General features: G+C 33.7%; 1 protein-coding gene across 12 annotated transcripts in view; it reads left to right on the forward strand.

Annotated features, from left to right (window-relative positions):
• ABI1 (abl interactor 1) overlaps window positions 1-13,300 on the forward strand; it is a 117,901-nt gene that overhangs the window by 91,403 nt on the left and 13,198 nt on the right. For 5 of the 12 annotated variants that reach the window (XM_014783592.2, XM_004425276.3, XM_014783595.2 and 2 more), the window contains exons 4-7: window positions 3,734-3,748; window positions 4,467-4,567; window positions 6,231-6,371; window positions 8,953-9,053. In XM_014783592.2, coding sequence (XP_014639078.1) covers window positions 3,734-3,748; window positions 4,467-4,567; window positions 6,231-6,371; window positions 8,953-9,053 — 358 coding nt within the window. Of the gene's footprint in view, window positions 1-3,733; window positions 3,749-4,466; window positions 4,568-6,230; window positions 6,372-8,952; window positions 9,054-9,969; window positions 10,051-13,300 lie in introns of all 12 variants that reach the window. The other 7 variants (XM_014783594.2, XM_004425277.3, XM_014783596.2 and 4 more) reach the window with 2 other exon arrangements.

A 13,300-nucleotide genomic window follows, 5' to 3' on the forward strand; every position in this document is an offset into this window, starting at 1 on the left:
GAGAAAATTCAACTGTTTCATCATTTACGTATAAATCGGAAGTGTAAACACAGCATAATATATACTGAAAGTACACACATACAAATTTTGGCAGTCTACTTTTTGTAATATGGATATTTAGACACAGTTTTGTTTTTTAACTTTTTGTTGTGGTAAAATATACATAACGTAAAATTTACCATTTAACCATTTTAAGTCTACATTTCTGTGGCATTAAGTACATTCATATTGTTGTACTGGCTATTTGTCAATGCTACATTTTTGACTGGGGGTGGGACGGTGGGTGGTCTGTGAGAACAATGTATCTTAGAAGCTGATATGTGGCCTATTTGTCCCTATGTTGCTTCTGTGATATGCAAATACAACACACAGTTACTTTTCCCTCAGTCATCTCATTGCTGCTTTATCTAGTTTTCTGATTTCTTTAAGAGATCATTGCTGGCTTAATTAAATATTTCTAAAGAATTGTAGCGATATGTGAAGGTTAGAAATTTGGGTAGTAGTTAATGAACAAAAGCCAGGGCCAAAATTGTGAGAAGGAAAAGTTCAAATTTATTTTAAAATCAGTATTTTAAGTATAAGGAGAGGCTGTACTTACAGCTGTAGAATTATTTTCTTATCTTTTGCCCACTTTTCTATTTAGAAGTTTGTTTTCTTGCTGATTTGTAAGAGTTCTTTTTTCTATTAAGGAAATTAGCTCCTTATATATTGGCAAATATTTCTTAATACTGTTGTTTGGCTTTTGACTTTGATGTTTTGGTATTTTAAAAAATATATACAGAATTAAAAAAAATTGTAAATATATTAATATTTCTTCTTATAGCCACCAAGATTTTTGTTAAGGTTTCCACACTCTTAAGATTAATATTCCCTCATGTTTTGTCTTTTGTGATGTAAATTTTAGTGTTTTGGTATTTCTATTTGTATTATTTCATTTAAATAATATTTACTGTGTTAATGTATTTTATGCTATGAAATAAATGGTACACATAAGTTTAGTAGGAATTAAAAATATGGAAAAATATCTTAAAGTAAGTCTTGTTTGACTTTTGGAAATAATGTAAGATATGGATAAGAGAATCCTCTCTTAGAGAAACTACTGGAATATATGCATAAAGGAGAATGAAAAGACCCTACCTTATAAGGGAGCACAAAGTTTCAGAGTAAGCTAGAGTAGAGAAGGCTTGAATACTTAGCAGAGACATTTAAATTTATTTTTATAATAATTAACAGCTTTATAGCCTGGTTTGTAATTTAGGAAGGACTTTCCATATAAGTGTGTGTTTGTTTTTAAAGCCTCAAAAAGACCATGGGATCTAAGAGTTGTTACATTTTATTAGTGGAGACACTAAAGCTTTCTAATATGTACCTAGGTATGATGTTTTTTTAAAAGTTTCAATTTTATTAAACAGAAGAGTAAGCTAGTGAATCATATCAGAGAAAGGATTGGCCTGCCTTATAGGCTTTTAGTACCTGTGGTATGCAAAGCTTCTGATTTACTTAGGACCAGAAGATAGGTGGGAATCAAAGAGAATTCCATTGTTTTTGTCATCCTTAAAAATAAAATAACCGGTTATCTAACCAGCAGATGTATTCAGGAATAGCCAAAGAATTGTAATTAGGGATGGGCATGCTATGGCAGACCATAGTCAAATCCAACAAACAAGGGAGAGGAATGTTATTTTATAGAGAAGGAGGAGGAAATTGGGAGGGGTTATTTTGAACAAAAGTCTATTGGAGAAAAGCAGTTCAGAGTGGTGATGGTTTCTCATTGGCTGGGTTGCTGGGGTAGTGGATTTCTATTTGGGATACAGTGTACATTTCTTCCTGAAAATAATGAGTTTTTCCTGTTTATAACTTCTTTTGGGGTCCATAATTGACTGTCTTCCTGTTGAGGACTTCTTTCTGTTGGGGTCTATAATCGACTGTTGGGGTCTGTAATTGACTTTCTTTCCTATAATTGATCTCAAGTGGTACTGCGTGGGAGCTCTCCCTCCTGGCCTTCCGACACCATTTTAAATGAGGTTTCCCTTTATTAATTTTCACATTTTCAACCTAAGATTCCCGGGAAATGGTAAAATGGTTCATCCATAAATGTAAATGTTAAGGAAATGAAGTGAGATCTTAAGGAAATAAAAAGTCTAGTTTTGGATGTATTTGTGGGACATTTAAGTGGAAAAATTTTGTAGGTTGCTAAATATAATATTTTGAGCTGTAAGATACGGAGATTATTTCCTTGTAACACTTTGCAACCCATCTGTATACATAAACACACATTTAATAGAGGAAGATGAGCTCCATACAAGGTTAAAGGTTACACGATTGTGAAGTAGCAGAGTTCAGCTAGAATTTTCATTCCCAGTCGAATTCTCCTTTCATTCTTTCATTTGGGACCAGTTTATACCTGAATGTGAACATTTTTTCTTTCTTGTTCGCTTGAAGCATCAAATAAGGGAAGATGTGTGGTCATATTTAGAATATTTCTAAGTTAACTTTAGAATAGTATTTAGTGTATTGTAATGCTGTCACATTAGTATATCTTACCTTCAAGGATAATAATGTTATTCAAGTTTAATTTCTAAATCCAAGTGTGAAATGTAGCGGCTATGTAGGATTCCAGACAAAAATGAGGAATATCATTCTAAAGAAACAAAGAACACCAAAATTCTGGCACAGTTTCTACAAATGAGAATATATCTAAGACAAAGTACATTCCTCCTTTGGATGATTTCCTTAATGTTGCCTTTATGGTCACCTGAAAAATGATAGGTACATATTTAGAATGGCAGATGTTATAGAAAGAACTTGAAACCCAAAAAATCTATAAAAAATTAAATTCTACAATCTGAAGATATTTTTTCTGAAGTGGCATAGTACACGTAGTGATGCTTTAGGACTACATTATTTCATATTATTCATAATACATATGTTCATATTATTTCATATATAGGCTAGTCATCTTTCATAGAAGTAGCCTTTAAGATCAAAGCAGCTTTTCTTCAGTTTTGAATTTTGGCTAAACTGGTTCCAGAAGAAAACTTAGAACTAAAGCAGCCTATAACTTCCTGTTAACGTCGGCCTTCTTAGATTTGGATTCATAAGTTACAGATGAGGGTTTCCAGACCTTGTTTGTTTATTCCTTAGTTAGAATCTGGCTAAGCTATTACTATGCATAGTGATTTCGCTTTTAAACACTGAGGTGCTAGGTCCTTTTCTGAATTGAGAAGCAACCTGTGATTTTGAATTTTAACATTTGTAGTTTGTCACTTTTTTAAAAATACTATACTGCCCTTCAAATAATAAATACTCATACTTGGGCATTCATTAGCCAGTAAGTCTTAGGTCTTGTACACTGATGTATTAAAGTAGCCTTACATTTAATTTGTTATGGTATTTGTGTTTAAATCAAAGTTTGTTTTTTTTTATCATCTATGATTCAGTTGGATTAGTTCCATAGGACAAAATACTGACCTAAGAAATTATTGGACCTACAAGAGATTGGCATAATTAAGTGGTGGTTTCCTTGTGAATATATTCTTTTGAAAAATACATGATGCACATGAATATTTCCCTGCTGCTTGTGGATATCTTTCTTCTTACAAAATATTTGAAATATAGTTGGGTAAAAGCTTATTAACATGAATTGAATAACTGTAAATGTAAACCTGTCCTATCAGATATCTTATTTAGAATTAATTTCTACTTTTTCCCCCCTTTTTTTGCCAACGTAAAGTGGCTAAAAGCCAAGGTAAGAGATACTACTTATCATTTGATCCACAGTATTCCCTCTATATTGATAGAGGCTGCAGAGCCACTAAAATTTGAAAACTCTTCCTATGTCTGTCTGCTTTTTCCCCATAGGATTTATGTAGATTAAATAAACTCAGTTCAAATCAGCAACGTTTAGCTTGGATGTGTTAATATATCAAAGATATATTGACATCTGCATTTATGTAGGAACATTAATTTTGCTAACATTTATTGCTTTGCTCATTTTTTGATAGTTGCCTTGCTTTTATTGACTTACAATTAGGAGGTTTCCCAGACATCATATATGACTTTGTTACTGAATTGTTAGGATAAAGATGATTTTTCAGATGCATATTTCAGCAAATTGACACTGAGACCTGTAGTTTAGGTTCATGCACACATTTCAAAAATTTGGGGAAAGCCAGTATTTGAATGTAGATAAGTTTGATCTCAGTGAACATGTTTGACAATAATATATAAAATCCAATAATCTCACCTATATTTTGCCATAAATTGGTATGAATAGCACAAAATAATAGGAAAAGCCAAGTGCAAGTGGTTTCTTGACTTTTTAAAATGTAGTACCAAAGTCTGTTATTTAAACTGTCTGGGAATCCTTACTTCACATTCTGATATTAAAAAAAATAATACATGGTGTCAAAACACCAAGAGAACAATTTGATATAAAAATAAAAGCTTTTCTTTCCACATTTTAGCATGGAAATAACCAGCCCGCAAGAACTGGCACACTGTCGAGAACAAATCCTCCTACTCAAAAACCACCAAGTCCTCCCATGTCAGGCCGGGGAACTTTGGGGTAAGGATTCAACTAAATTTTACAAGAAAATTCATATGCTAAAGAAAAAGATGTTTCTGTGACTTAAGTAAATATATGGATCCTTGCTAGGGGACCATCTCAATGTGGCACTACCTTTTATAAATTCATTTTGGTTCTTATTTCCTTGAACAGAATCCAAAATGAATCTGCTTTTTTTAATAATATTCTCTATAGAAGTCTGTACTGAACTAGAAAAGTTATTTTGTATACATGTAAATGTGCATGATTTTTTTAAAGAACATAAATCTTAAGTATATTTCAAATGAAATGGCCAGAGGATTTCATATGGTGCCTTCACATGTGTTTACAATATTTATATTACAGAACTTTGAATAAGTGGTCTGTTGTGTGTAGTCAGCTTGGTAGCCTGCAGCTCTTCCGTTTCTATTACTTGGCACCTGAGACTCTTTACCTAGGGGTATTTCTTTTTTTTTTTTTTTTTTTTAAAGATTTATTTATTTCCCACCCCCAAAGCCCCAGTAGATAGTTGTATGTCATAGCTGCACATCCTTCTAGTTGCTGTATGTGGGACAGGGCCTCAGCATGGCCAGAGAAGCGGTGCGTCGGTGCACGCCCGGGATCCGAACCCGGGCCGCCAGCAGCGGAGCATGGGCACTTAACCGCTAAGCCACGGGGCCGGCCCCCTTAGGGGTATTTCTAACTGTGCTTCTGCTGGTGATCTTAGAGCGCTTCATACTTAAGTAGCTTTGTGGGAAGGCCAGTTGGAGAAGTAGAAAAGATCACAGTTGGTGGCTTCTTCCTTCTCAATGCAATAAAAATATTGAATAATTGGTAAGACATTTCTGAAAGGTTCTTCGCCTTAACATAGGAAATAATATATTATTTATTTTATTTTTTCCCCCCAAAGCCCCAGTAGATAGTTGTATGTCATAGCTGCACATCCTTCTAGTTGCTGTATGTGGGACTCGGCCTCAGGATGGACGGAGAAGTGGTGCCTCGATGCGCACCCGGGATCCAAACCCGGGCCACCAGCATTGCAGCGCGCGCACTTAACCACCAAGCCACAGGGCCGGCCCAGGAAATAATATATTAAATTCCTTGTTTTTGGTGGAGGGGTGGGGAATCATTATTTTATAGTAATAGTCAACTTTTTTAGAGACTCTTAGTTTCCTTTTTCATTCTGTAAACAAACCTCTTGCCCCTGAAAAAACATATGAAGTTATTAAATAGAAAAGTTAAAATCATTTATTGAGAAATTAATAGCATTATATTTAGGATCAGAATGTATTTGTCCATATATTTCCATGTCGAGGTAGGAATAAATTGCAGAGGAGATATTTAGTTTCCATACTGTATAAGGACAGTTACTCATGGGTGACTAAGTTGGGAATAATGTGTATTTCAAAGTTTGATATTATTGAACATCTGAAAAATTATAACCATTATTTTTATAAATAAGGTCAGAAAGAAAAGGTCTAAGAAAAGGTAACATTTTAGTTTTTGTGTTAAAGTAACAAAATTCATATACCCCAATTAAGAATTTTTTTTAAAAGACTTTGTTATTAAAAAATTAAGCAAAACTTGTGTTATAGTTGGTTACAAAGAGACAATCACAGATTTGGGGGAAAATACCATTTACTTTTTCTTATTCATTATTCCTTTCTTTGTTATGCTTCTTTAGACGGAATACTCCTTACAAAACCCTGGAACCTGTTAAACCCCCAACAGTTCCTAATGACTACATGACAAGTCCTGCTAGGCTCGGAAGTCAGCATAGTCCAGGCAGGACAGCCTCTTTAAATCAGAGACCGAGGACACACAGGTAAACCTTCAGGTTGAGCCTTTGAACATCTGAGAGTGGGGGTTATTGACTGATGACAAACTCCTGTAAAGTTACTGAGTAAAGGTAAGGTAACTACTCTCATGCTAATATAGAATGTAAAAGTTGAGGGTAATAATATTGTATATGTTCCTGTAAACTTGAGCCATAGCTTCTGATTTTTAGATTTTATGTTTATTTATACTATTAGCAGATTGCTACTGTGCCCTCCTTTTGACAGAGGTACAGATGTGTATTTGAATCAAGGCTAAAGAATGTTTTTTACAACAGTCTTTTAAAAAAGATCATGGCAACCACTTTTAAGTATTTTGGATAAAAGGTTAATTATCAGAAATTATACAACGTGCTTTAAACTTTAAGAGGTTGGAGGAAAGAAGACTTAGCTTAGATCTGAGGAAGAATTTCTTAAGAGAGTTGTTATACTAGAATATGTTATTGTATACATCGTTAAAAACAAAGTTTTAGAAATCAACTACCCAGTGGATTTTTAAAAACTTGGTTACGGAACATAACATATATTCAGAAAAGTATTCACTTTATTAAGTATCCAACTTGATAGTTTACCTTGACTTTTAGGTTGGTATATTAGAGATACAACTTAGCAAAATCATTTTTGGGGATTCAATTAAATAGAGTACATCAGGCTTTTAGGTGCTATGTAATGGATATTTGCTGTTGTTGCCACTGTTAGTAAATAAATTGTTATATTGATATCTGCAATTACTATATCAGTTTGCTGAGGACCAAAATTGTTCTTTTTTTATGTTTGTTATTATTGTATCAAAGCATGAGTTTTCTGTATAATGGAGGTAGTAATAGTTTAATCATATTCAACAACCAGTTATTAAGAGTTACTTCATTAGATACTAGGGATATACCAGTAAGATATAGTTCTTTTTTTCAGAAGCTCATTCTGTTAGAACAGGGATCAACAAACTTTTTTATAAAGGGCCAGATTGTCAATATTTTAGGATTTGTGGGCCATGTGGTCTCTGTTGCGAATTACTCGGTTTTGTCATTGTAGCGTGAAAGCAGCCACAGACAACACGTAAATGAGCGAGCATGGCTGTGTTCCAATAAAATTTTATATATGGCACTGAAATTTGAATTTGATATAATTTTAATGTGTCAATTTCTTTTCAACTATCTAAAAGTCTAAAAAAAATTCTTAGCTCACAGGTTGTAAAAATTGACACTGGCCAGATTTTGCCCATGGGCTATAATTTGCCAACCCCCATGTTAGGAAAAAGGTGCCTAAGTTAATAATTGTAGAAGAACATAAATACATGCAAAAGTATTCATAGGTCTGTGACGTGATGGTGGTACAAAGTAGAATATTGATCACTTGGCTTGAGGGAGTAGGGAGGCCTTCACATCAAAGCTATTTTTTGTTATATAAACAGCTTTCTTTCTTTTTTCTTGTCTTCAATTAACATGTGATAATGTAATTATAGAATGATCATATTGGAGAAAAAAATAAAAATTTTACCTAGACAGTGCAAGTCTTTGCCCCATTGAGTTTCTGGTCCTATTGAGCCAATGATTTTGATTTTAAAACATAATATGGAGCCCAAGGCTACATGTGCACATTTGTACATTTGCGTACATGTACATGTGCACACACACATTACTAAAAACAGCTGGGTAGTGTGAGGCCGTATACCTAAAAGGACAGTAAGTCTATAGGAATTAGAATAGTAGGGAATTGGTTAGAGTTTAACAGTATCAAGTATTCTAGAATGCCCCACGCTGAAACTTCACTACCATCTCTTTTTGTCGTTTTGCTCATTTTCCAGAAAATTTCTCTGTTTTATCACCATTCTTTGAGGTGGGTGGAAGCTTTCATACTAATTCCAGACTAAAACTGATTACCCTTTTTATTAACTCCTATAGCATCTTGTACATTCTCTTTTGTGGCATCCAGCGTACTATTTTTTTTTCTTTCATGAGGAAGATTGGCCCTGAGCTAACATCTGTGCCCATCTTCCTCTACTGTATATGGGACGCTGTCACAGCATGGCTCGACAAGCAGTGCATCGGTGCGTGCCTGGGATCCGAACCGGCAAACCCCAGGCCGCCTCAGTGGAGTGCGCGCACTTAACTGCTTTCGCTACCGGGCCGGCCCCCTATCACACTATTTTTTAATGTGTTTTCCCCTTTTCAGCTATGAGCTCCATGACAACATGGTTCATGCCTGCTTTGTTCACTGCTATTCAGTAGGTACTAAATAAGCCCTGTTGACTCATTGTACTATAGGATTTTATTGGTCATTCATTTCTCAATAGGATGATCTCTTCTGATAGTTTTGAGTACTGTGGTATGATTATATTGGTTTCCAATAGATTGAGAAGTAGAGTGAAACTCAAGAACCATTTCAAGTTTTAGGTTTAAAATTTGTATTGAACAGTTTTAAAAATTTCTTGTTTATATGTATATATACACACGCACGCATACACACACACACACACACCATAAAAAGAGTATTTAGTAGCTTTGAGTTGATTATTACAATTTTTTTTGGTAAATCTCTAGAATTGCTTTTTTCACAATCTTTTCTTTGCAGTGGAAGTAGTGGAGGAAGTGGAAGTCGAGAAAACAGTGGAAGCAGCAGTATTGGCATTCCCATTGCCGTGCCTACACCTTCACCACCCACTATTGGACCAGGTATGTTATTTAGTAATCTGTTTTAATATGTGATTGTATTTATGAGCTTTAGTATGGAAGTGTGAAATAATTTAGTTATATTAGATAAAATTATTTATTAAATTTATGTGATTGTTGCTAGAATAAACACTAACAAAAAATTTAAAAGCCTTTTTAGATTGGTTTTCAGAGTCTTCAGGGTTTTACCAGCAGTTTCTCCTTTTATATAAAGCATATTAAATAGCTTTATTAAATAATTTTTTGGCCATTTTGCTTTAGAAATACTTGCCTTGGGCACTAGTCAAAATGATGTTTATTATTTTAGGAGCAGACCAATAACGTTGATACCCTAATTAAAGGATCAGTGTCTATAATGTAAATTATGTATCAGTGAGTTTTGATGTTGCCTCGTAGGCTAGTTTCTCGACTCTGGTGTTAGCTTGTTCTGTGACTTGACTACATTTATGTATGATAGTCAATACATATTTCAGTAAAATGCCATGAATATAATATGGAATTAAAATAGGGAAAATTATTTTACTTTTTAGATTATATAAATAAGACATCATTGCAGAGCATTAAATTAGTCCTTTGGGTTTTAGTAAATGAAATGAAAACTTTATAGTGTTAAAAATATACATTTTAAAGGTGAGTATGATAATCAAAAGTATTAGGAAAAAATTCTTAGCTTCTCAGGATGTTGTTGAAAAAGGAGAAAAATCCGGTTATAAAAACAGGCATATTTTATAGTTAATGCAGGGTTGAACTCAATGGCCTTTTTACCTAATAAAATTCATACTCATTTGAACATGCTTTATGTATGGGTGTCTCTCTCTTTTTTGTTTTCTTCTTTTCAAAACATTGTACTTACTTACTGTTTCAGAATGTTTAGTTCTCTTTCTTGCACTCTGACCTGAATTATAAACTATTTTATTAGAAAACATTTCTGTCCCTCCTCCTCCTGGAGCTCCACCAGCACCACCTCTCCCACCACTTCTCCCAGTGAGCACTGTGATAGGTGAGATTGCATAACCACTGGAGTGCTTGAACTTACTTTGCATAATTCATAATAAACTCTTCAGACTGCTAGCTTTATAGTGTTAGGTTGTAGGTAGTAATACAAAGATTAAAGTATTAAATCTAATTTACACTAATTTCTCCCGGTGAAAGGCCTCTGAAGTTATACAGAAAACAAATATAAAGTAACTTTTTCTGCAGTGTGAAAAGTTTCTATGCCTACTTTACAACCAATTTAATGTGGTTTGTATTTGTTATTTGTTTAGAGTTTTCTAGGAAAATTATAGCAGTGATTGTTCAAGAAAATTTTTTTAATTAGTAAAGTAATTTTTTAAAGTTAAACTTGATTTGGAACTCCCTGGTATATATAGCAGTCAAAGGATTGGAGTGAAGGTGGGGGACAGGAGGAAGAAAAATGGAAAAGTGTGGTGTGGGGTGCTGTGAGGCTTTCCTATAGATTGCAGTTTGAAAAACTCTGATATAGCCAGTACTTATGGCATCTGAGGATGCTGTGAAACATTTTTTTCAATAAAATGCACTTAAATTGTTCCCAACTTGGGGGTGACTGGATTGAGCGTATAAGAAATGCCAAGTATAGACTCAGTATAAAACCATTCATCCTAGAAATACACAATAGCAACAATGTGGGTAGAAATGGATAATGAGATGTTTCAAATAATGAGAGCTGAGTTTCAGTTTAGGTGAAATAAAGCCATCTTCCAACATCTTGTCAAAACATTGGCACTTGTAGTCAAAGGAAAAGGGGCAAAAGGAGGTAATAAAAAAAATAGATCCTAATAATAGAAATTGTTGGCAGAAAGTCCATGTGAAAAAAAAAATGCCCTCAACCTAATTAATAACCAGGAAAATGAAAATTAAAACCACAGTGAGATACTATTTTATATCCACCAGATAGGTAAAAATGTAAAAGTCTACTAGTAGTACCAAATGTTGTTGAGGATGTGCAGTAACAGGAAAGTACATTGCTGGTTGGAGTTTATTAGTTGATACACTTAACTTTGGAAAGTAATTTGTTGTTACCTAGTCAAGTTGAACAGGTCTCTCTACCTTAGATTTATCAATTTCATTTCTAGATATTTACCCTAGAGTACTGGTTCTCAAAATATGGTTTTGGGACCCCAGGGTGTTGCCAAGATCCTTTCATGGAGTTTTGGCGGTCAGAGCTATATTCATAATAATACTAAGACTGGGCCGGCCCCGTGGCTTGGTGGTTAAGTGAGCGCGCTCCACTGCTGGCGACCCGGGTTCGGATCCCGGGCTCGCACCGACGCGCTGCTTCTCCGGCCATGCTGAGGCCGCGTCCCACATACAGCAACTAGAAGGATGTGCAGCTATGACACACAACTATCTACTGGGCTTTGGGGGGAAAAAATAAATAAATAAAATCTTTAAAAAAAAAAAAAAAAAAATAATACTAAGACTTATTTGCCTTTTTCATTCTCATTCTGGTATAAGTATACAGTGGAATTTTCCAGAGGCTGCATGATGCATGATAAAATCATTGCTTTGACAGCTAATGGAATGTGTATTTGTGTATTCATGTGTTTTAAAGATAGATCAGTTTTAATTTCTAATATGGGAATTACCTATTGCTATAACTACCACCTCAACAAAAGCTTTTTGAGGTTCTCTCATTTTAAAGATTGTACCCTCAGACTGTAAAGTTTAAAAACCATGGTCCTAGAGCAGTGGCTTTCTGAGTGTGATCCCCAGACTACCAACATCATCCTCATGGGGGAACTAGTTAGAAATGTAAATTCTAAGGTCCCATTCCAGATCTACTCAATCAGAAACTGAGGACTGGATCCCAGCAATCTGTATTATAACAAGCCCTCAAGGTGAAATTCTGATCAAGGCTGGTGTTTGAGAAGCACTGTTCTACAGAAATTCAGGAACCACATTTAGGAATGTTCATAGTAGTAGTATTAATATCAAAGGAAAAGAGCAAGCCAACAGAATACGTAATCATTCCATTATAAAAGTTTATAAATTTGCAAAATCCCTATGTGTTTTGTTTAAGGTTATATATATATCTGTGATAAAAAAAAAAAAAAACTATAGTAAAGAAAGAGAATGTTTAATTGCATACCTTTTGAGATGTAGGATCCAGAGGGGACAAACAAGAAGCTTCAAGTAATACTGGTAATATTCTATTTCTTGGAGCTGAGTATTTATCCTATCTTATTTTTTAAAAATTATATATATATAAAATATATATTTATATAAATAAATTATATATAATTATGTTAGTATATATATAAAACCATATGTATTACTTGTATAATATAATTATATATATTAGTCATATACTCTTTGGTATTATGATTTGTTTCATAATAAAATATTAAATTCTAAAATAGGCATAGTTTGGAAGTGCTAAAATGTTGGTTTTCAGTTTTAAAATCACCAAAAAAACCCCCAAAACCTTAAAAAACCATTAAAAATGGTTAAAGGGTTACTTCTTAGCTCTCTGGAAAACTTAGCCATCCAGCATTACTCATTCACGAAGGCTTTTGAACAGACTTTTATTTTTAAAATGTGTTTCTATTTAGAAAATGAACATGTGGATGATTCAAATAATTATTAGTGACTGCCTATGGCTTGGGAGCTCCAAAATGTTAAATATTAGTGCTTCTTTTAATGAACAACCTCTGCTGTATGGTTTTATCTAATAACTTGTATGACCTCTAGGAGAAGTTAAATTAGACAACAGAATGAAAATAAACTAGGATGCTGTCTTTTTGCCTTTTCAGTCATGGTTAGATGTTTGGGTGGGGCAAAGAGGATGATATTAATCCTGAAGTTACCTTTGGAAAGTGTAGTTAACTTTAGAGGCTTTGAACTTTATTAACCTTTTAAATATTAAAATTTTGAAATGTTGGTCAAGATGAATAAAATTTTAGGTATTATTAATATTTTAGTCAGTTTGGATATGCATGATAATAATAATAAAAAAAGATTGCTTTGGGTGTAGTATGGGAAAAAAGCCCTCCACGTATGGAGAAAGATAATGGATTTTCTACACAAAGCTGCCTTAAAATGTCCATGTTTTACAGAGTCTAAAATTGTTTCTGGTTTTGTGAGTTACGAAAATTTAAGTGACAGGGAACAGTATGTTATTCTTAAAAGTTTGGAGATACACAACAAATTTGGTGATAAATATAAGTGCTTTGAAACTAGAAATTGTACTTCTCTTAAAAAGGATTCTATAATACGTATTGATAATAACT

Source organism: Ceratotherium simum, chromosome 32, assembly GCF_057802395.1.
Source record: "Ceratotherium simum simum isolate JZ-2026a chromosome 32, ASM5780239v1, whole genome shotgun sequence".
Lineage (NCBI taxonomy): Eukaryota > Metazoa > Chordata > Mammalia > Perissodactyla > Rhinocerotidae > Ceratotherium > Ceratotherium simum.